This window comes from Terrapene carolina, unplaced genomic scaffold (genome assembly GCF_002925995.2).
Source record: "Terrapene carolina triunguis isolate 2854851 unplaced genomic scaffold, T_m_triunguis-2.0 Scaffold199, whole genome shotgun sequence".
NCBI lineage: Eukaryota > Metazoa > Chordata > Testudines > Emydidae > Terrapene > Terrapene triunguis.
In genome coordinates this window covers 3,692,235-3,716,004 of record NW_020664550.1, presented here as the reverse complement: position 1 = coordinate 3,716,004, position 23,770 = coordinate 3,692,235, and the positions used below count along the sequence as shown (strand labels likewise).

Genomic DNA, 23,770 nt, shown 5'->3' with positions numbered 1-23,770 from the left:
CCTCCCAACCCCTCCGAGCCAAGCTCTGCTTGAGTTAGCATGCTAAAAATAGCAAGCTGGACAGCTGCGCCAAGGTAGCAGCTTGGGCTACCCACCCCAGCTCGTACCCACAGGGTCGGGAGGATTTGGACGCAGGTAGCTACCCAGAATTGCTACCCGTGCTGCGCTATTCCCACTGCTATTTTTAACACATTAGCTCAGGCAGAGCTAGCACCCCCGGCTGGGAGACTCTCTCCCAGCTACATACCCTAACGTGAGAACTGCCTACAGCCAAGGGATGGGAGTATTCTCAAAAAGATACAAGGTTCCATGGTTGTCAAAAGGCCTAAGGCAGGTTATATATCATTTCCTATCTTATTGTGAGGGATAGATTCTGAAATCACAGCTGGCAAATTTTCTTGTGATACTCCTGTCACCTTTCAATAAAGGTGGAGATTTTCAAATGCACAAAATGGGGACTGGGCACCTAACTCCCATTAACTTTCCATGGAAGTTGGATGCCTAACTCCTGTTTCTACCTTAGAAAATATCTTCTAAGTGTTTTTTAAAAACTAAGGAAAGGAAAGTCATCCACATACAAAACTCCATCCTCTCCAGCTCATATCTCGGTTCTTCTTATTGAGTGTCTGGGTGCATAGCTCAACTCTTGGATTCCCTTTGGCTTACCAAGGGTGTGAATTTGGTGGTCACCTCCAAAACTCTGACAGCACCAAACACCCTCCAGCACTATAATTCACAATAGTGCTTTCACCTCCTCCTTTTGTAATCTCTTCCTGTGTTTTTCATATTTATGTTTTTGAGAAATGTGGGTTAAAAACAATCATGTGAAATGACGACATAGCTCCTTTTTCTGGGAGGGTGGCAGATGAGAAATAATCTAATCTTCATTTTAGAATGACATTTTTTAAAGTTTTACACAAAGATGACAATTTTAGGCAGAGGCCGATAATTTCTCCAAGGAGCTTACAAATAAAAATGCACTTCTAACTCAAATGAGCTGATATGCACTGTGTATTGCATCTCCAATGCTAATCTACTGCACTGCTTTGTTCTGTTTCCAAAATGATTAAAGACCCTATGTTTATGTGCAACACACAGGTGGGGAGCGCCGATCACTCCTCATTAGCAGCAGTGGATGCATAACACCAAATTGAAAGCTTTTGGTTTTCAAGCTGACTGACAGCCAGTATTGTACATGTGAGTGAATACCCTTCCAATTGGCACGACACTACCAGCAGAGACCATGTTAAGACAGATACCTGCCCTGGAGCGAAATGTTAATAAGACACAGACTTTCAGGAGTCTTTAACCCCTATTTATTGTGTCTTCAAATCCCAATCTGGAGATTGCCCACCCTGTGGGTATGTCTACATTGCAATCTTGCCTGCCAACTGCAGCGCGGACGCAGCCTGCGTGAAAGGCAATGCCTAATCCAGCCATTTGTATCTGGAAACAAGGCACACATCACTCCCAAGTTCAAAAATTATCACTGCCTTCCTATCCATTAGAATTCAGATCCAAACCTCCCTGTGAGTCTTCATGCTCCTCCATGGACTCCCCCAAACTTGAATTTATCTCTAATTGACAGTTTTCTTCCGCTCCCTGAATATCTCACATTTCTGTCCAACATTCCCTGTTTCTCCACAGCCAGTGGTAGAGACTCCTGTCCCCCTGTGCCCAACTCCTAAGAAGACTCATGTCCATCTAACGATCTGTTTAAAGCAGTATCCTGTACACCCCTACTTGCAAATTCCCATGTTCTGCTGGAATCTCATGTGCAAAGTTGCACAACTAGGGTTGCTAGGTCAAAAAGGGACCCTGGCGGCTCTGGTCAGTGGGCCATTAAAAACCTGGCTCCACGCAGCTGGCAGGCTCCCTACGCGGCTCCCGGAAGCAGCGACATGTCCCTCTGGCTCCTAGGCGGAGGGATGGCCAGGTGAGCTCCGTGCACTGCCCCCGCCCCGTGCGCCAGCTCCACAGCTCCCATTGGCCAGGAACCGCAACCAATGGGAGCTCCGAGGGCAGCGCCTGGGGCAGAGGCAGCGCACACTGCGCAGAGCCACCTAGGAGCCAGAGGGACATGTTGCCGCTTCCGGGGAGCCCCCCCGAGGTGAGCGCCACCCAGAGCCTGCTCCCTGCACCCCCTCCCACACCCCAAGTCCCTGCCCCAGCCTGGAGCCCCCTCCTGCACCCAAACTCTCTCCCACACCCCGCAACTGCTGCCACACCCCCATCCCCTGCCCCAGCCTGGAACCCCCTCCTGACTCAAACTCCTTCCCGGAGCCCACACCCCGCACACGCTCCCACACCCCAACCCCCTGCCCCAGCCCTAAACCCTCTCCTGTACCCAAACTCCCTCCCAGAGCCCACATCCAAACCCCCTACCCCAGCCCAGAGCCCCTCCCACACCCTGAATCCCTCATTTCTGTCCTCATCCCAGAGCCCACACCCCCAGCCGGAGCCTGCACCCCAACCCCTTGCCCCAGCCCAATGAAAATAAGCGACTGAGTGAGGGTGGGGGAGAGCAAGTGACAGAGGGAGGGGGATGGAGTGAGCAGGGGCGGGGCCTCAGAGACAGGCAAGGCAGGGGTGGAGTCTTGGAGAAGGGGCAGGGCGGGGGCAAGGCAAGGGTGTTCAGTTTTGTGCGATTAGAAAGTTGGCAATTCTCCCTTATGTGCAACACATCAGGGAGGCAAACACTGTTAATTACATGATTCAAAAAGCAAGAGATTTGAGCAATGAAGAGAGAACAGCAAAATTGCCCCTGGATGCCACCTTGCATGCAAAAAACGCCATTTGGCACAGGACGCCACCAAGTGCCACGGGACATAACCCACGACAAAACCCTTGGCACACAGCACAGTGCAGTCAATGAGCCCCTCAAATCCATGCTTGATCACACAAGCAACTAGCAAAACTACAGAGGCTTGGAGTGGTGAAAAAGTAGGGAAAGGGAAAGGTTTGTCCTATGCCAGTGTCCCAAGCCTGGCTTGGGAAGCAGGATGGATGCCCTAAAGCCCTGGTTTGCTAGGGCACTGTGTGGCAATTACAAAGGGGAAAAGAGGTGGCAGAGGGCTTTAAAGAGGGGGACCATTATATTAGTGATAGCACAAAATGAAACGATTGGCATGTGAGTGAGAAGGGATATTTAATGAGGGGATGCCAGGGCTCTTGGAGCATCAGGATAGGGATGGAAGGGATAGGGTAGCTGATGAAAGATGGACAGGTAAATCATGGGGGGGCTAGATAATGAGGGAAATGATATTAGGGGGAGGTGTGAGCTCTGTAAAGCAGTAAATTGAGGAGTAAGAAGGGGTAGTTTGGAGGTAGGAGCAGTGAAAGTGTACACGGGGTCAGTGGAAGAGGGGGGGGGGGGGGGAGGGCGGGGGGGGTGGGGGGGGGGGGGACAGGGGGGCGAGGGGGGGGGGGGGGGGGGGGTCACGGGATAACGGGGGGTCAGTGCAGGAGGCGCTGGGGAGGTCGGGAGAGGGGATAATGGGGCTGAGTGCAGGAGGTGCTGGGGGACTCAGGGGAAGGGAATAACGGGGTCAGTGCAGGAAGGATGGGGGTCAGAAGGAGTGGATGGGGGGGTTGGTGCAGGAGGGGTCAGGGGGAAGGGATAACGGTGGTTCAGTGCAGGAGGTGCTGGGGGGGTCAGGGGGAGGGGATAACGGGGGGTCAGTGTAGGAGGTGCTGTGGGGGTCAGAGGATAACAGGGGATCAGTGCAGGAGGGGTCGGGGGATAACAGGGGGTCAGTGCAGGAGGAGTCAGGGGGAAGGGATAATGGGTGGTCAGTGCAGGAGGGGTCGGGGGGGGTGAGGGGATAACAGGGGGTCAGTGCAGGAGGGGTCAGGGGGAGGAGATAACGAGGGGGTCAGTGCAGAAGGTGCTGGGGGGTCAGAGGGAGGGGATAACGGGGGGTCAGTGCAGGAGGTGCTGTGGGGGTCAGGGGATAACAAGGGATCAGTGGAGGGGGGATTTGGGGGGGTCAGGGGATAACAAGGAGTCAGTGCAGGGGGGTCAGAGGGAGGGGATAACGGGGGGTCAGTGCAGGAGGGACGGGGGGGTGACGGTGCTCGGGGGGGGTGACGGTGCCAGGGGAGCAGGGGCAGAAGCGGTCCCATAGGGGGTGCTAGGGGGACCCCTGGGGGAAGGTGCCGGCCGGGGCGGGCCCGGGGGGGTAGTGGGGAGGGGCCCCGGGGGGCGGGGCGGAGTGAGTAGGGGGGCCGGGAGGGGTCCCCGGGAGAGGGGAGGGGGCAGTGCGGGGGGGGCCTGAGAAGGGGGGGCGGGGCGGGGTCTCTGTACCTGCGGCGCTGCCCGGCCTCTGCCGTGCGGGCGCTGAGGGCCGGGCCCGCCCCGCCGGCCGGCGCCGTAGGGCCCCCGTTCGGGCTCCGGGACCCGCCAGCGCCGCCTCCCTCCCCCCACCCCAGCTCGGGCCGGGGCCGGGCCCGGACTCGGAGCCGCCGGGAGCAGCGAGTCCGGCAGCCGTAGCCTAGAGCGTCTCTCGCTGGGAGGACCCGAGAGGGAGGCGATGCGGCCGCTAGGTGGCGCTGGGGACACGCGGCTCCGGTCCTCTGGCGGGGGGCGGGGCTCCGAAGGGAGGCGGGGAGGGGGCGGGACCTTGGAGTGAGGAGGGGGAGGAGCTTAGCTGCGGGGTGGGGCCGTAGGGCTTCGGCGTGTGGGAGCTCTGGGACTGGGCAGAGTGAGGGGACTTGGGGTTTGGGGCAAGGGAGGGGCTCTGGGACAGGGGAGAGGGATCTGGCCCTGGGGGGCAGAGAAGGTGGGGGAGCTGGGGGCCATGGAGCTGGGGTATTTGGGGGGAAAAGGAGGGGAGCTGATCTTGAGTTAAAAATGTTTGCACCTAAAGAGAGAAAGCAGCTGGAGGAAGGGGCAGTGCAGTGTACAAACCCCACCCCACCCCACACTACACCCAGCTCATGCCACAACAATGTACATACAGCTCACACGCAGGCTCCTCCAACACAGACAAAACCCCATGTGCACTCCCACGCCATATACACAAAACAGCCAGTACTCCGTGCACACTAACCCCACACCACCCACGCCCGTGCAGACAGATCATCCCTTTCTTCTAGCAAACTATATTACCAGTCAAAAACCTCCCTTTATCCCCATGGATTTAGATGCAGTTAAAAGGTGTGTCCCTGTTTTTCCTCGCACATATATCCTGTTTATAGCTTTCAAATACCTACACACTCCAGTAGCTGCCTGTAATGTTGCAATATTAACATAAAAGAATAATTCATATTAATAATAGCTCATCCCCACATACCATGGTAAATGCCTACGGATTAGATAATATTAATTATATTTTTACAATATTCTTCACTTCCTGTACTAAACTGCTGTGTAGTATTGTTGTCTGCTATTAATCAGTTATCAGAAGTGGCTGTATTTTCCATGGATATATAGTGATGGCTGAATTGTGTGGTTTGTAAAATACTGGGGGCTCCTGTGTGATGAAAGATGCTGTAGAAATGCAAGGTGATGCCATGTATTAAATCCTAATTTGTTAGGCGTGTTCCCTGTAGTGGCAAAGTGCCCACACCTGGTCCATTACTCTGGCCCAATATTCAAAAAAGTGCTTTTTCCATTTTTTTGGTGGAAAGATTGCACATGGACAGAGAGACACACACAACAGATTTCCCAGGGCACTATGTCTTCTCCCCAGCCATTTATCTGCCATGTACAATATTCCCTGATTCAACTAAAGTAGCAAACGTACACACGCCAGCCAACTGTTGCCCTGTACCTGCTCACAATATCCCCATAACCTCTCAGAATAGAATTCCTGTTGCATGCAGTCTGAATGCATGAGATACAAATAATAATCATAATTAATAATGCTAGTGACAAGTAATTAAAGGTGGGCTTAACATGTTTTCCCTGACTTATGGACAGGGATCGTTCATGATTGAACTATCATTGAACATGATTGACATGGGGTTTGGAGGGAGGGATAGCTCAGTGGTTTGAGCATTGACCTGCTAAACCTAGGGTTGTGAGCTCAATCCTTGAGGGGGCCATTTAGGGATATGGGGCAAAAATCTGTGGGATGATTTAATTGGAGATTGGTCCTGCTTTGAGCAGGGGGTTGGACTAGATGATCTCCTGAGGTCCCTTCCAACCCTGATATTCTGTGATTGTTCTAGCCAACCCATTCTATAACTTCAGAGTTAAATGCTCTTCTGAAGTCAACAGGTGTAACAGAGAAGAATTTAATCCCGACCTCTGAGAGATCATGTGTGTTTATGTTTTAAACAGATTTGAACATGACTCAGACAAAATATCCTTGTCCACACCAGTCAGGGGAACTAATGTGAGACTTCTGCTGGCAACAGCAGTGATGGAAATTGCCTGTAGTTGGCATGCTTCTGATCCCCCAGTGACATTCACCCCCGCAGAGGGGGCCGTCTGAAGGCATATGTGCTACATGAGTCTTCAGAGTAGGGCATAATAAATCTGCAAAGCAGCTAATATGGTTCAAGACATACTACAGGGATGGTAGGGGGCTGCCTTGTGAGAGGGACAGTAGGGAGGCATTACTTACTAGGTCTGTACATCTGACAAATTACTTACATCTGTTATTCTTAAAGGTGCCACAGGACTCTCTGTTGCCTGTTAGCTATTTCTGTTTTGTCTATTAGCCTGTAACAATGCTATAGGCAGGAACTGCCTTTTGTGTTTTGTACAGCATTTGCCAACGGGGGCCCGGTTGCACTTGGAGCCTCCAGGCTCTTCTGGAGTACAAATAATAACAAACAGCACAGCGCTGTGAAAGGGTTGTGACTAAATGATTATATCTTCAGGGTTGTAGCACAGTTCCCTTAACGTGCTTAGAACACAGACTGGTTCTGTCTAGCGAGGCAGAATTTTTCGCGCTATGGTTGTGTTGTAATGTCTAGTCTTGTAGATGGGAGCTTAGGTGTGATTGAAATGCTTCCTTTTCTGTGTGAATAGACACAAATGACAGTGAGTGAATGAACAAGGAGAATGTAGAGGAGGCAGCAATTGTACAAATTGTGCGGAAAATACACAGAGAAAGTCAAGAAAGGCCCAGCAGCTCAACTGGACAAAGTCCATAACAGCAAGCAGTCGAGATAAAGCTGACACCAAACCCAAACACAGGAGATTAACTTTCACTGAGTACAAGTTGGTAGAATAGTTCCCTTTAGGACTCTGGTCTAGTTGAATGTGCCGGGGGATTGGAGCTCCTTTTAGAAAGCCATCCTGGGTGAATTGAGAGGGGTAGTATTCTTTGATACACACCTAGAGACTGGCATAGGTCTTTTTTTGTTGTTGTTTTTGACAGGTGGACAGCAAAGGAAATAAAATGCTATAGAACAGGAGTGAACAGATGTGATGACACATATAGGGTAGACTGGGGAGATCTCTTGCCGCCTCTGCTACTGACTGGCTGCGTGACGCTGGGCAAGTCACTTCACAGTCAGCAGCATCATTTGAGTTATTTGTGTTGCAGTAGTTCTTAGAGCCCCCAGCCCTTCTGCTAGGTGCAGTACAAACCAATAACACAAAGCCAATCTATGCCCCCAAAGACCTTCCAATGTAAGTATGAGACAACAGGTAATACAGCAAACAGAGGGGAACCCAAGGTATCAGTGAGACAATTATGATAAATGTGATTAACAGCAGTGAGGGCTCTCCAGCTGCCTAACCATTGTTCATGTCACTATTTTAGGCATCATGGCAGAACTGATTTTTTTAAGGAAGGAGTCTCTGCTCCGTGCCTCAGTTTCCCCATCCCTAAAAAAGGGGATAATTATCTTGACCTTCTTTCCTGAAACCTCAACAGAGTTTGCGATCTGTGTAGCATAATAATCATCACAGAGAGGAAAAGCAACACACCAGTGAAGCGGGGGGAACTAGGCAACAGATGGAGGGAAGGAGAGAGGCAGAGGATAGAGAGATGTGAGCAGCAGAGCAGCGCCCAGTTCTTTCCCCTGCAGAGTTAACAACAGTTTCCTCTCGCCTCCTGTACTCGTTTCCCTCCCTGCTCGCTGCCATTGGCTGCCTCTGTAGGTTTAAGCTAAAAAGCCTCCTAATTAGGCCCCCCCCCCCCCCCCCGCTCCCACACTGCCAGGCTCCTGGGCGGGGAGAGAAAAAAAAAAAAAAAACATCTCCCTGGTGTAGCCTGGGTGTTTTCCTTTCGCTTTGCTGCGCAACCTTTCCAGCCATTCTCCCTCTGCCTGCGGCCCTTTGAAGCAGGTGGAGAACTGGGTGACCAGCCATCCCAGTGTTATGGGGCTTTGTCTTGTATAAGCAACTATCCTCCCCCGCCCTGGGGAAAAAAAAGTGTCCGGATTTTTCACCCTTGTTTTCCGGTCACCCTAGCTGGGGAGCGACGGGAAAGGGACAGGAATACAAACCTCTTGGCGTCTGGGCGACGCAGATCTGCGCTCCGGCGCTGGAAGGAGGGGACCCCAGGAAGCGGCAGGTATGTGATCTGTTGCGGACGGTGCTGCTGTGATTCCCGGCAGGCAGGTCCTTTAGGGGTGGCATGCTTAGTGGTGCTGGGACAATTTGTACAGTGGGGGGCTGAGAGCCACTGAACCAAACAGAACTTTTTCACTTCCAGCTCACCCGTCTGCCTGTTTCTGAGTGGGACAGGAAACACCACTGCGACTGGCACTGATTATACCCCCTTGCCAGCAGGCAGGCCGAGCACAGAAGGGGCAGGGGTGGACAAAACACCGCCTTCTCTGCTCCCCAAGAGGTGGTGAAACAACAGGGGCCAGATATTCAACAGAGCTCAGTGACCACAATGGGGGCCAGGTCTATGTATTTGCAAAGAGCTCAGCTCTGATGTACCTTGCATGGTGTCAAGTATCAGGGGGAGGCTCTGATGTAGGCACTACTCGATTTTCAAAAGAGCCCAGACCGGTGGGCAAATCTGGCTGTAATTGTCACAGCCGGGAGAGGGCGTCACTGGGCGCTGAGTGCTTAAAATAGCTCCCCCTTCATCTAGGTGCCCAGGCGGGAAGGAAAATCTAGCCCTGGGTGTGAGAGGAATAGCACTGGGTGGGAAAAGACCGTTCCGTCTTGCAGGGATTTTGGTATTTTGAACATTTGCTTTCATTCGGAATGAAAACTAAAAATTTTGAAATATTCCACCCAAGGGAAGTGAGCCCTGGCTCAAGTCTACCTGGTGGGCTGTCTTGGAGCCTGGGGGTCCTTCTTCCAATCCCGACCACCTCGTGGAATGCAGATCTTGAAAGATCCTGAGCCCAAGGCAGTCCACCCCGTGGGCTGCCCCATAGTCACAGCCTAGGTTCCCCGAGGCAGGTTGCCGAGAAGCCAGGTGAGAAAGCAGGGATGTGTCGAAACTTAGTCGAAATCGTTCCACGTCCATGGAACATTTTGATGAAACAGCAAATGCTGATTTAAAAAAAAAAAAAGTTTCATTTGAATTTTTCTGACCAGCATCAGCTGACACCTGTTTGCACGTTGCTATGGATTCGGGGCTGCCAACCTGGATTCTTTCAGCAGCACTCAACTCAGCTTAGAAAAGAAAAGAAAAGAAAAAAGAGGGATGTATCTGCAGATTGCTCAGCACAGCTACTACCAAACCTCTTGTTATAATGAATCACAGGTATCTCCCCTAGAGCGTTTAGTATAGTAGGCAGGTTACAGTATATGGTGAAAATTGAGTATAAATCTGTATATTCAAAAGTGGCCTGAGATTTTGGGTGCCCAGCTTGAGACACCAATGGCCTGATTCCCAGCGTGCCGAGTAACTGCGGCTCCTGCTGACGTTCGGGGTGCTTAGCACTTCAGCAAATCAGACCCCAGCTGCCTCATGTTGGGCAGCCCAAAATTAGTGGACATGTTTGAAAATGCGGGCTGTAGTGAGAATGCAGTATATGTAAGCCCCGTCGTTTTCAGTTTACCGAAAAATTCCCGGGTTTTACAAAAAGTATTATTCATCTTTTTTGGATTTTCACTCTACTTTTGTATCATTCAAATATATAAAAAATAACTTGTTTTATTAGGAAAATACCATACAGGGCATGAAATATATGTGTTATGATAGTACATTAGTATTAGTCTGTGTGTATATGCAAAGTTGCCTGTTGAAATAAGGTTATGTATTAGTCTAGAACAGGAGTGGGCAAACTATGGCCCACGGGCCGAATCCAGCCCGTCAGGGCTTTGGATCTGACCCGCAAGATTGCCACCCTCGTGGCACTGCGGGCCCCACGCCGCTGCTGGAAGCAGCTGGCACCACGTCCCTGCGGCCCCTGAGGGAAGCGGGGGGCAGAGGGCTCCGTGCGCTGCCCATGCCTCCAGGCACCACCCCTGCCGCTCCCATTGGCCAGGAACAGGGAACTGTGGCAGGGACCCTGCCTTAGCCCTGCTGTGCGCCACTGCCACTCCGGAGCCACTCCAGGTAAGCCGAACCCCTACTGCACCCCACACCCCAATCTCCTGATGCACCCCAACCCCCTGTCCTGAGCCCCCTTCTACACTCCACACTCCTCCTGCGCCCCGACCCCCTGCCCTGAGCCCCTTCCTGCACACTGCACCCCCTCCCACACCCCACACTCCCTCCCACACCTCAACCCCCTGCCCCAGCCCAACATTCATGGCCCTGCATGCAATTTCCCCACCCAGATGTGGCCCTCAGGCCAAAAAGTTTGCCCACTCATGGTCTAGAAGATACACACAATAAACAAACAGGCATGCACGCAAGCTCTGAAGTGCGTGTGCATCTGAACATACTGATGAATCTCATGCCCACCACGTACACAGTTCAAGCTGTTAGCAGATAACGGTTTAAAGATCTGACACACACTAAAATGGGAAGAAAATGAAAATCTATATCAGAATACATTTCAGAACACAAGGAAGTATTCGAAAGGTTTTAAAAAACAGGAGAAAAGGATGAAGTTGAGTGTACAGTATGCGCTGCAAATGGTGTGGCCCAATTATTAAATGTAAATATTTATAGGTTATTAGTTCTAAGTCTACAACAGTAAACTGTTTATTCAAATGCAAAGTTTTATTTGGGGATTAGAGAGCTATTGTTTTCTTAAACTCAGAGGTGGCATTGTGTTTTGAGTTCTGTTTTAGTTCTGCAGCAAACCACATTGATGAATGGAATTCAAAACATGAATCTACTGGATACTTTTCCCCCTGTCTTTCCATACACCAAAATAAACCCAAATATTTACCCAGAAAAAAATTAATATTTTTGCACTGATTTTCACCTGTTTTTGTTCTTGTGATAACAAACACTGATAAATGCCCAGGAAAAATTAAATAACATAAAAACTGAAATTGAAGGGCCCTAAGATTATGGTGTGCACAGAAAGAGAGTGATGAAAGACGAAGGTAAATCCTTATCACTTTAGTCTTAAACTGCATTTGGAACCAAGGAAGGAGTAGGTTACATTGAGCGTGACTTGAAAGTTAACGTTATGGTCTTGGCATAAGAGAGATGGAAGGTAGCATTCGTGGCCCATGGGGAGCTAATGTAGGAAAGCAAGATACAATTTCACATTCATTTACTGCTTTTCATGTGAGGATCTCAAAGCACTTCACAAAGGTTCATGTAACTATTGTTATGCCCATTTTACAGCTAGGAAAACAGACTCCAAAGGGGGAAGTTCCCAGGGTCACACAGCAGGTCAGAGCCAGGAACAGACCTTAGGAGGCCGGCCTCACCATTTTGGGTTCCAAGCACTAAGGGCAAATTCAGGCCTGGTGTAAGCAGGAGAAACTCAATGGTGGAGCTGCAGCTACTCACAGCAGCTCTGAATTGGGGACCTCACTGTTGAAAAGCCCCAGTGAGGAGTGTGTGTGGAGACAACAAGGTACTCTCCCAAGGGATCCCATGAGACGCCCAGCACCTCAAGTTCATGGCTAATCTAGTCTGCAAAGGAATAAGCCTGCCAGCAAAGAGAACGACCTTGCACCAGAGGGGCGAGCCGGACAAGGTCATTAAATCCTCTTTCGCATGGATGAGCAAGCACCAAGGCCAGTGATTAATGGGGCTGCCTTCAGAGCGGGGTAGGGGACAGGACAGGAGAGAGCCAAGGACCTGGGGAAGGAAGGACTGAGCCAACAAACTAAGGAGGGGGAAGGAGCTGAAGAGAAACAAAGGAGATGAACCTGTGGGAGCTGCCCGGCTCCGCCTAGGGAGGTGCTAGCTATTGTCATTCCCTGCTAATTGTGGGGAATTGTCCGCAACTCAGCTGGCAGCTGGCCAGATTGATTAGTCACATAAAACCCAAACACAGGGTAGGACTCCAGGGGCTGGATTAATCTCCATCCTAACCCTCCCTGACCGCCTTACTCCAGCCAGGGATACCACCCTGTTATTCCTCTCTAAGCACCATTTACCGCTCTGATGGAAGGTCCCATCCTGCCAGCCCTGAAGTCCGAGGTCTGTACAGCCCAGGCAGCGCCAATGCCAGCTCCTCTTATGTTACCTTCACCCCTGATCTGGATCATGGTGGCCAGGGTGCAGAGCCTGGGGAGTTTGCTATTTGGAAGGCCCTGGTTGGAAATCAAGGGGAAAAGCTGTTCCTGAAACTCTACGGAATTGTTATTTGTGTTTCAGTAGCACTTAGAGGACCCAATCAAGTTCAAGCCCCATTGTGCTAAACACTGTAAAGAAACATAGTAAGGCACAGACCCTGTGCAAAGCTTATAGACAAGACAGACAAAACGTGTGAAAAAGGAAGCATTATCACCATTTTACAGATAGGAAAACAGAAGCACAGAGGATGGCCCTGATCCTCTAGGCCAGTGAGACTCAAGACCTCGGTGGTTCAGGAGCCAAATTAGTGATCAACATTACCCAAAAGAGCCACAGTCGTGTGAATTCATGGTTTCATTTACTAGCTATACACATGCATATATATTAGTCTCACAGCAAAATGACTGATCAAGTATTCTACAATTGGTTAATAACCTAGTAAAAGCATCCTGTTTAGTTAATAATTAAAATCACATGTTTTAATATCACATGCTGCAGAGATCCACAGGAGCCACATTAAAGAGCCACTTGCAGCTCCCGAGCCTCAGTCTGAGTATCTCTGCTCTAGGTATTTAGGTGCCCTTAACATTTTCAAAACTGCTGCTCAGCTATCGCCTAACCCCGTAGGTGCCCAAATCCCCTAAACCCCTGCTGGACAGCATTCACAAAGCCCTGACGCTGCCCTGCAGCAAACCAGCCATTTGGACCCCTGGAAGTCCTGAAGCAGGATTCTCAAACCAGGCATGTATCAGAGGGGTAGCCGTGTTAGTCAAACATGGCAACTTCAAACCAGGCAAGGGAATTCCTATCTTGCTGGGGAGCCTGATCCTCTAGGTGTGCACTGAACACACCTACGACGTGCTACCTGTCAGACCCCACAGTGGAAGGACTGGATGCAGGCCACTGGTAGGACAGCACATGCAAAAGAGAGTTGGTGGCAGAGGAAAAGAAGGACAAATAGGAGAGGTACTGAGTGTGAGCCGAGTGGAAGGAGGCACCAATCTCTGGCCCAACAGCTCAGGACACCAAGTTAGCCATTTAGGCTCCCAAATCCCGCACCTCTCCCCAGCATTTCACTTCTGGCTACCATAGGCAGCTCCTCACTCAGCTTGTGGGCTTCTGAGGATCCCTTGCTTAGGTGCCTAATTCTGCCCTAGGGCTGCCACCGCCAAGATACAAAAAAAACCCTCCAAAAACCCCAAAAAGCAGCCACTGGCCACCCTACCACCACCAAAAAAGGCCCTAGTGCCGCTGGTGAGCTTGGGGTCCATCCTGCTTCCCAGAGCCTTCAAGGGAGTCCCCCTACCCTATTCTCCCCATACGTTGTATGGGGAGCTTGGGCACCGAGGGCTGAGACCGCTAGACAGCATGGCACCTAGGGGCCAGGCTAGGTGTTGCAATGCTGAGCAGAAAATCTGGGCCAAAGTGGTTTGCCCAAGGCCACGGCAGTCAGTGGCAGAGCCAGGAATAGAGTCCAGATCTCCTCAATCCCAGCCCAGGGAAAGGCTTCTGTCCTCTGAGGCGCATGCACCGGAGACGGAGCTCTGAAGTGCAAAGCTCTCCCTTGCTGGCATTGCAACACCAGCGCCGTCACATAGCGAGGCCAGGCCAGCCAGTCGGGGGTGCCATTTGGTCGACAAAATGCAGAGATTGGTCAGGCAAGTTTGTATCTTTTCCCTCTTTTTTCCCCCGGCGGTAATTGTGGTCTCTCTGGCGGAACCACAGATCTCCCGTCCCTCCTCCAAGTTTGCAGTGAATTCTAGAGCCTGCCACTTGCTGCTCCCTTCCTGGGCTGGGTGCTGGGAACAAGGCAATCAGTCCTTTTTGGTTTTTCCTCCTGTTCATCGGCCAATCTGCTAAGTTAATTATTGACCCAGGCACCCAACAGAGAAACCTGAGCTCCCTGTGCTAATGACCTCGGCGGAGCGGTCTCAGGCCTGGAGAGGCGTGTGGATGAGACTCAGAAAAAGAGCCGTTAACTCATTAAAACCAAGAATTCCAAAAAGCTGCACCGATGGCTGGATTGAAAAGCCCCAGTGCACCCCTTGAGATCTCCGTACAATGCTCGCTCTGCTCTGAAGTTACTTTCCTGACCCTAGGCACAGATGGAGCGCTCAGAATTCCAGGCTCTTCTGAATGGAGTCACAACAGAGGGGTGGGGGGATCTATTTCACATGCCTTCTGTAAGACTGATCCTACCCTGCGGATGATATTTCTGTGCCTTAGAAAGGTGCAGGTTATCCTGGGATGTGGGAGACAGGGTAGGAGAGCATGTTGCAGACACACACATTGGAGTGTGATGTATGTTGGAGTAGCATCTGTATTGTGGAAGGGAGTGTGTTCCACCTGGGGCGGTGGGATAGTGTAGCAAAGGGGCAGGCTGAAATGGCATTGCAGATGGGTACACATTGGTTACAAGACAGATGCCAAAGGGATGTTGCAGAAGGGGATAGAGAACAAGATAAGAACAGCCATGCTGGGTCATACCAGTGGCCCATTTAGCCCAGTATCCTGTTGTCCAACAGCAGCCAATGTCCGGTGCTTCAGAGAGAATGATCAGAACAGACCATCATTGAGGGATCCATTCCCTGTCGTCCACTCCCAGCCTCTGGCAGTCAGAGGCTAAGGACACCCAGAGCATGGGATTGCATCCTTGGTCACCTTGACTAATAGCCACTGATGGACCGATCCTCCATGAACTTAGCTAAATCTTTTTTGAACGCCGTTATCATTCCGGTCTTCACAACATCCCCTGGCAACGAGTTCCACAGGTTGACTGTTTATTGGATAGCTTGTTGGAAATGTCCTGGGAGCACAGAGACGTGTGCATGCTGGAGAGGGGTATACGTCGGGAGTATAGACGGGTCTGCCCAATGCAGAGGGGTGCACATGGAGAACGCGTTAGGATCGTGGGGTGCTGCAGAGGTACATATGTGCAACTCGAGCACAGTTCACTGGAGTTGGGAGCAGAGTGTGCTGGCTTTGAAAGTTACAGTGTGACTCCGGTCTATTAGCCAAGTAAAGGGAGTTAAGATGGCCCCTGACACAAAGCATAAGTTACAGCAGCTTAGATGCCTTCTCTGACTTGGGCCTGAGGAGTGAACTGATGCCGGTGAGACTTCTCACAGCAGCTCCCTTTGTCTGTCCAGCTCTGGACTCTCGCCCAGTGGCATGACTGGCTTGATGCAGCGTGGATCAAGGAATGCCTTACAACCCCCACGTGCTGCAATCTGTGTCATATGGCTCGTAAATTCCTCTGCTCGTTCCCCCGGCAGTGCTGCTGATCAGTCATGACCCTGCAAACCCACCACCTCTGCTCTTCCTCAGCATCAGCCCCGGTCTCCGGGGTTTCTCTCTGCTCAGCACTAGGACAGGAAAGCCAGCCGCAGAGCGTCGGCCTCTGGGAAGGCATCCAAGGAACTGCAGGAGTTGAACGAGCCATCGCATTGACATCTTGGCTTTGTTTTGGAAACGGAAGCGCGGAAGGAAGCCAGCGGTGGAACAGAGACGCAGGGGGGGATGGGACTGGTTTCCACAGTGTAACCATTAGCCAGGAGAGGTGCCCGGCGTCCGCTGGGTGAGGTGGCTGCTTGGGCTAGAGGGAAGGTTGATTAATAACAGATCTGTGGGGGGCTCACAGGGAAAAATAATCGTTTTCCACTGAACTGGAATAGACAGATTAAAGCTGCTTCCTGCTGCTGCACTGAGTGACAGGATGCTAAATCATGGGATAACTATGGGAGCATAGGGCTCTCACCAGCTGGGGAACTCTCCCCTACTTGGCCTATATGCACCACAGAGCCAGAGTCCATTCCAGCTGGGTACAGAAATCCAATTCAGGTTCCCTCCCACCTCAGGGGCCTCTCTCAGGGTCTGTCTGACTGTCACGGCTGCCTTTTAATTCCTTCCAGCCATGGCTCTGCACGGAATCCAGGCCCCGTGCTTTTCAAAGCAACATGCGCCCTTCCAGGGTCATTAGTTGAGCCAGAGAGCTCCTGTTATCTCCAGCTAACTTTCCAAGGTCTCTCTGAATAATCCTTCCTTCAGCTGAAAAACTCCCCTTTCTTTTTTGCCTTTCACTAAAGGCTCTTGAGACGTGTGAAGTTCAGTATGCCCCCGCATTGCTTTGCCTGCTACTGAAATGCAGCTACCTCTGGGGTGGAACTGCTCATCCCCCCCGGTAAAGACGGAAGGTCCTCTGCTCTCTTTTGATGCCATATGTATATACAGTAAGCTCCATATCAGTTCTGTAAGGCAGTAAACGTACATCACTAAGCACACATTATACAGGTTCTACATAGCCACTCAAGTGTTCTGTATGGGTCAAGGCACCAGACCAATTCTGCAATGCTACCAGGCACTATATAGGTTCCGTATGGGAAAAGAATCCAGGCACCATGTAGGTAAATGTCCCATGTAGACCCCACAAGAGTTCTGGTTCCAAATAGGTTTTGTTTGACCAGTTGGGCCTGGTCTGAATAGAGGCACCATAACAAGATTTCAGGTCCCACCTGAAAGCCCTCCAAGCAGCACATGCAGAGGCACCAGCCTGCCCCATTAACAGCCCTGTCCCGTCTCACTTTAGCTTTGTTTCAGTTCTCGCTTCCTGCTGATGTCCCGGCCGAGCCCTACATGGCCCCGGAGAGACAAACCTCCCTGCAGTGGGACACTCACTGGCCTCGCACCCACCTCCTCTTCGGACAGTGACTCCGGCTGCGCCCTGGAAGAGTACCTGGAACGCGCAGCAGACGCTGCCCCAGCAGAGGTAGGCAGGATTCCTTCTTCGGCCCAGCGTAGCTACTGCTTTCCCTCCGACCAGTGTCCTGCGAGATGGTATCAGGGGGCTGAGACTTTCCCCTAGAATCTGAGCATGGGCTACTGCACATGCTGAGCAGGCCACCTTTGCTGCGCCTCCCTCAATGAAGCATGTCCCTTCTCTGTTGCGCGCACCTCCTGTCCCCGCTGGGACGCTGTTGTCACTGTATCTGGGAGCCATCCTGTCACTTACCCCACAATCAGCTCTGCCACTACTGTGCCCCCCCCACTCATCCTACTCCCGTGCAAGCCCTACAGTGGCTCACGCCCAGTGGCAGGCAAGAGGGGAGAGGGCTGTGATTGGTCCCGTTTAAACCTCCCATTGCATCACGGCGTCACTCGATTGGCTTCCCTGGAGTGACCCCACAGATCCCCACAGCGCAGAGGACAGAGCATGGCTAGGGCTATGTTAGTGGGGTGCAGTCTTGCTGGGCTTCTTTAGGGGCTTGTGTCAGTGGGCACCTGCAAATACAAGGTGGGGGATAGTGCTGAGGGGGACTATGCCAACTGCTCTCCGACAGCCCTGCCAAGGCGTTTATTTCAGGCCTGGGTTTCTCCGGCAAGCAGGCTGCTAACATGAAAGAAACAAAACTTCCAGGCACAGCCTGAGACAATCCAACTCCCTTTATCTGGGACCCAGCTCAGGTCCACGGCAGGCCCAGATCTGCATTCTCCTTTCACCTGTGAGAGATTAACCCAGCAATGGAGCTTTAATAGCCTTGTTGCCACTTAAAGCAGGCCAAAGAATGAACCTCAGGTGTGCTTAGGAGCAAGAGTCCCATGCTGCTTTGCAGTTAAACTAATTTTTTTTTTTTTAACTAAGCAATAACGTTAGACCAGTGGCTCTCAACCTTTCCAGACGACTGTACCCTTTTCAGGAGTCTGATTGGTCTTACCTACCCCCAAGTTTCACCTCACTTAAAAACTACTTGCTTACAAAACCAGACAAAGGTGGCTAAACACACTAGTACTGAAAAATTGCTGACAGTCTCATTTTTACCATATACTTATAAATCAATTGGAATGTAAATATTGCACTTACATTTCAGGGCACAGCAGAAAGAGCAGCATAAACAAATCATTGTATGAAATTTTAGTTTGTACTGATTTCGCTGGTGCTTTTTATGTAGCCTGTTGTAAAATGAGGCAACTATCTAGATTAGTTGATGTATCCCCTGGAAGACCTCTGCGTACCCCGGGGTTAAGAACCGTTGCTTTAGAAAACTGCTGCAGCAGATAGTGTAGGAACAGTAACCACAAAATGTGTTCAGACAGTATAACACAACGTTCCTACCGAAAAAGGTGGGGGATAGTGACAAAAAGGAACAAACGAACAATCTCTAATCAGATCTTGTTGAGGCAGCTGGAAAGGACAAGGGGACAAGGAACTTAGAAAATAACCTAAGTAGACATATACACCAAAAGAGGGAAATAGAGAAGGATTGGAATGATAACCAATATGAGGTAAGGGTATAATTAGCCTAAGAAATCATAGGGGAAGTACGAGCATCTGCAGAGTGGACGCAGGTTGACAGCAACCGTCTGCAGCTGTTGGTAACTGTCTGCCTGGCTGGGTTTGTGCTGTCTTTACTAACTGTTAAATCAATGTGTCCACTCGGAGCTGATCTATCCGAGGCTGGTTATTGAGCTAATCCGGACTCGAGAGAGCCCCTCTCACTAAACGGATCATCACCGTTAACATTTGTATCAATTATTGGGGATCGATTGTTGACCAATTATTAATCCTTGATTTGTCAGTATTAACACCCTGGAAATCTTTTCACGTCTCTCCTGTGTGAATTCCCCAGGTATCTTCGTGCTTCGAGGCTCCCTCAGCGGACAGGGTGCCTGCTGCCACCAGGAGCCAGCTCCGCATCAAATCTCTCCTTCAGCAGCTGCCCCCGCAGGACTGCAATGTAAGATGGGCCGTGACTTTCCCATGGGGATTCTTTGTGCTGGCTATGGCTCATGCATCCATCACTCCACAGCATGAGCCAATCTCGTTCTTCCACACCCCATAGGCTTTGCCACCCTCTGCTACTCCGGCCTTAGCTCCCTCTCCCTTATCATCCTATGCACCTCCATCCTGTCCTGGAGCAACCCATTACTTCAGTCCTCCCACTCCAAAGACAACTTTGATGCTTCTCAATCCTGCTTTGCAGCCTCACTGCCCCTCCCCCCAGTATTCCAGTTCTGTGGTCCCCCATATTCCCCAGTATTCCAGTTCTGTGGTCCCCCATATTCTGCTCTGCCAATGCCTCTTATCCCTGGTCTGCTGCTGCCCCTGCTATTCGCAGTCCTGGCTCTCTTGAGCAGAAGCCAGTGATGCCAAATTCTGCATTGGCTCTGCAATGTGGACACGTGCCCATAGCAGCCAAAGCTGTGACCTCTCCAACCAGGGGAGCATGGCATCACCCTGGCCCCCAGCTTCCCAACTGCTGTGCCGCTTGGCTTAGTTCCTCCACTCCTGATTGGCCAGCCAGCCTTTTGGGTTTTTTTAATTTATTATTTTTTGCTCGGCCACATGGGCTCCCGACTCCAACCAAACTCCTGGCACTTGTGCCTACGCTCCGATGCGATGCCCATCGCCACAGCATCCAAGCACTTCTTCCACATGTGAGCACTGGGTTGCAGGGGTGAAACCCCCAATGCTCCTGCTGCTGTGATGCCATCTTCTGGTTCCTTTCCAGGACAGGTACTGCCCTGGCCTTGGGGAGGAGGAGAGGAGACAACTGCAAGCGTTCAGTGCCCGTCGCAGGCAGGAGTCACTGGGGCAGGGATTTGCATGCCTTGTGCCCTCTGCCCACCTTTGTGAAAAGGTAAGACGTTGCCATGCCCATTCCAACCTCCTTTGTTTCCAGGACATGCCAGGCTGTAGCCTGGGGCCCATCAGCACCTGCAGCTATGCCCCTTTCCCCTTTGACTGGCCAGCTCACAGGTCCCGGGACGATTCTCAGGGCTGATGATATCCATTTGCCTTGCAGTGCGGCAGGAGGTTGAACACAGGGGACCTGGGGGTTTTTGCATCCAGGCTGGGGGACCGGTCCTGCTGGCATCCCTCCTGCTTTGTCTGCCACTCCTGCCACCAGCCTCTGGTTGACCTGATCTACTTCCACCAGGATGGGAAGCTCTACTGCGGCCGACACCACGCGGAGTTCTTCCGGCCACGCTGCGCCGCATGCGATCAGGTAGGCACACAAGCAACTGCGCAGGCACCGGGGGCTGCGTGTGACTGTGTCCCACTTTGAAGTCACCGGAACTGCTATGCAACGCTAGGCCTCGGCTCCATTTAGTCCGGTATCCCCGCCATACTGCACCAGCCCATTGGTCCATCTACTCCTGCATCCTGGCTCCAGCCAATGATGCTCAGAGGAAGCTGAAGATGCCCAGTTGTACAATGCTGTCCATGGTGTGTACAGAGGTAGCGGGGGTTCCTTCCTGACCCCTGCAACAACCCACCTATGCCCTGAAGCATGAAGTTTGATCATCCCCATTTTAGCATCAGAAATAAGCTCAAATCCCCCAAAATTTGCAGGAGGAGGGGTTACAACCCAGATCCAAATGCTACCAGCTTCGGGGCTCCATCTCCACCTTTGGTGTCCAGCTGAGGTCTCCCTTGTGCCTTCTCTCGCCAGCTGATCTTCACAGACGAGTGCACAGAGGCCGAGGGCAGGCGCTGGCACACGGAGCACTTCTGCTGCCTGGAGTGCGACCTGCCTCTTGGGGGGCAGAGGTATGTCATGAAGGGCGGCAGACCCTGCTGCTGCAGCTGCTTCGAGAGCCTCTACGCGGAGCTCTGCCAGGCCTGCGGCGAACTCATCGGTAGGTAGCAGGCAAACCATGCACGGCTCTGAGCTCGGTGATCACACCAGGCATCGGGGGGTGGGGGGGGCGGGTGCAGAGTAGGCTGAAGGGTTCTGCGGGCAGCTCAGAGCAGCCAGAGTGCCAGAGCGGAGGGATTAGAATGAATGGGAAGCAGTGGGCCTGGGATGGCCCAGCTGAGGCCTCACTGGGAGAGGACGGGCACCACCTTGAGCAAAAGCCTCCTATCCTTCTAACGGCTCTGTGTGCTGTCGCTCACTGTGCTGTGCCTCAGGTGTCGACAGCGAGCAGGCCACTCACCAAGGCCGGCACTGGCATGCCCGGGCCTCTTGCTTCTGCTGCAGCCTCTGCCAGAAACCGCTGCTAGGACAGCCGGTCACGTCCCATCACAGCCTCCTCTACTGCTCCGAGGCCTGCAGCTTGGAGAAGGCAGCGGCGTCCTCCACAGCCTCGGACTCGTCCGACTCCGCCTTTGTCTCGGCTCCATCTCCCGACTCGACGCCCGTCTCCAGGGCCAGCAGCGAGGGCGGCAGGAATGCCCCTCCGGCTCCAACAATGGGTGGCGATTCCTGTCAACAGAGGGCAGAGGCGGAGGGTACAGTCACGTGCGATCCCCTTTCAAAAGCGGGGAGGGGGGGAAATTGGGGGCAAGGAGAACTTTGATCCCGAACAGCCAGGACAGGGAATCCACAGAATTTTCCCTTAGCAGCTAGAGGCCAGGGCATGTCCTCCTGCCAGCACATAGTGTCAGGGCTGGCTTGAGTGTAGCATCATTCTCCTCTTGCTCACATCAGTGAAGTCACTGGGAGGTTGCATGATCAGCAGGATCAGAATCAGGCCCATAGGCTCTACCACGACAGACCAGCCTGTCAGGCCTCAGGAACATCTCCAGCGGTGGCCAACAGCTGATACCACAGGGTAAGACATAGGGTGGGGAAAATTCTGCCCTGATTTATGCAGCTCCATCGGCTTCCATGTACATGTCAAGGCAGAACTCGGCTTGGGCTCCAGCATTGTACGGCAGTGGTCATCAAGCGGGGGTGGGGGGCATGGTGGTGAGAGGCACATTCAGATCCTTTTCTTTCGCCTTCTCCCCTCTTTCAGAGATGGAGGACTCCCCTGATCAAGCCTCCACGCGCCCCGCATTCAGAAGCCAGGATGGCCATGGGACAGCAGTTAAGGAGAGGAGTAAGGGAATTCCCTGCCCCAATGCACTGGCACAAGCAGCTGCCGCTCCCCCGGGGCAGGAACGATCCTCCACCACCCTGCCCAGTGAACTGGGTCTGAATGGACCAGGGGCCTTGGGCGACCAGCTCCCAGGGAGGCTCAGGCCTCAGCCAGGCGGTGGAGCCCTGCACTTTAGAATCGGTTCATCCACCGACCCCAGTATGGCTGCACGACAGAGCCCGGGCCCATCGCTCACGGACGCCCGCCCACCGGACGTCATGGAGGAAGAAGATTCCTGGTGCCCGACCTGCTCTTCCTCCTCGGACTCAGACTCGGAGCAGGAGGGCTTCTTCTTCGGGAAACCGATCCCGAAGGCTGGGCCGGCCCTCCCTGGCAGGGAACGGAGTGGCCTTGGCAGGGCGGCAGGAAGGAGCAAGCACTTGGCCAGGCTGCGAGGAAGCCGCAAACACTGCAGCATTTCCTAGCAGGGGGAAGGCTGGGCAAAGAGCAAGGGCTCCCCAGGCAGCATGGAAAGGACAGAAAGGGGGTGGACGGCGGGAGGAAGAACTTGTTACTTAGCCAAGTGTATTTAACCAGAGGGTCCCCCCCAGCAGACAAGCCAGGGGACGAGAAGTAGCCCCATGATGAAAAACAGGTACAGCACGCTGGGGAGGGGAAGGCAGACAGCCCTCGGGGGGCACAGACATCCCCTCTCTGACCTCACACCCAGACATGGGAAAAGACAAACCAGCCAGCCCTGTTTGTTCTCCAGAGCCCGTTTTACTGTGAAACTCAGGGTGGGGTTGTTTACACAGCAAGGCTGCCTACAATCCAAATCTCTCCACTGCCCCATCGTAGGTTTTCGCAAGCACTGGAGATCTCAGAAGGGCAGGACACACGCGGCAGAGTTTGGCTGCTCCGCCGAAGGGGAACTCTTGCTCTCAGGACCTCCGGGCTGAGAATCCCGTTCAGACGGGGTGGCCTGGCCCCTTTCGCCAGCCCACCGGGACCGATTGAAGATGGACACCGGATCCTTCAGCTCAGGGCCGAGTGCAGCTTTCTCACCCGCAGTGAAAGCTCGGAAGGAGGATGACTGGACTTTGGAGAGGGAAGGAGGGTTTTGAAATCCCAGAACCAAACTGTAAGCAGCGAAGCGCCCCCAGGCCGGGGGTGGTGAGGGGCAGACTGTGAATGTGCCGGGGGATTCCAGAGATCAGTTCCTAAACTTCACCAATAAAGCTCAGCACAGACCTGAAAGGGGTTGGTGTGTGGATAAGAGAAGCAGGTCCCGGGTGGGACATGCTCTGCCACCTGCCTGACTGCTTCCTGCAGGAGGAAGGAGGAAAGGGCCTCACTGCATTACAGGGCATCCAGCAGGGACGGCTCCAGGCACCAGTGCAGCAAGCGTGTGCCTGGGGCGGCAAGCCGCGGGGGGTGGCCTG

General features: G+C 52.6%; 2 protein-coding genes across 5 annotated transcripts in view; one reads left to right on the top strand and one right to left on the bottom strand.

Moving 5' to 3' along the window:
* The window catches only part of LOC113405095 (fibroblast growth factor receptor substrate 3-like), a 28,452-nt gene extending 18,560 nt beyond the window's left edge, over positions 1 to 9,892 (bottom strand). For 2 of the 3 annotated variants that reach the window (XM_024204126.2, XM_026655298.2), the window contains exon 1: positions 9,186 to 9,892. The gene's annotated coding sequence lies outside the window, so the exon portion shown is untranslated. Of the gene's footprint in view, positions 1 to 4,306; positions 4,363 to 9,185 lie in introns of those variants that run through there. The other variant, XM_026655296.2, reaches the window with a different exon arrangement.
* Positions 9,893 to 11,618: 1,726 nt separating this feature from the next.
* LOC112109559 (prickle-like protein 1-B) lies at positions 11,619 to 23,579 on the top strand. 2 transcript variants are annotated; one of them, XM_024204121.3, is made up of 8 exons: positions 11,619 to 14,177; positions 17,121 to 17,289; positions 19,148 to 19,255; positions 20,030 to 20,158; positions 20,459 to 20,527; positions 20,975 to 21,161; positions 21,436 to 21,756; positions 22,266 to 23,579. In XM_024204121.3, the coding sequence occupies exons 1-8, from the start codon at positions 14,050 to 14,052 to the stop codon at positions 22,811 to 22,813; spliced, it is 1,659 nt and encodes a 552-aa protein (XP_024059889.1). In that variant the 5' UTR covers positions 11,619 to 14,049; the 3' UTR covers positions 22,814 to 23,579. The 2 variants fall into 2 exon arrangements, with proteins under 2 accessions (XP_024059889.1, XP_024059888.1); XM_024204120.3 differs by having other exon boundaries at positions 11,620 to 14,177; positions 20,324 to 20,527.
* The last annotated feature ends 191 nt before the right edge of the window (positions 23,580 to 23,770 follow it).

What these genes read in the sequence shown, in the direction of transcription:
- LOC112109559 (XM_024204120.3), top strand. Translation starts at nt 14,050, where the DNA reads ATGCACCGGAGACGGAGCTCTGAAGTGCAAAGCTCTCCCTTGCTGGCA. An exon ending in TGCCCCCGCAGGACTGCAAT is followed by an intron (nt 19,256 to 20,029) that starts GTAAGATGGGCC and finishes GTTCCTTTCCAG; the next exon opens with GACAGGTACTGCCCTGGCCT. An exon ending in CTGCCCACCTTTGTGAAAAG is followed by an intron (nt 20,159 to 20,323) that starts GTAAGACGTTGC and finishes TTTGCCTTGCAG; the next exon opens with TGCGGCAGGAGGTTGAACAC.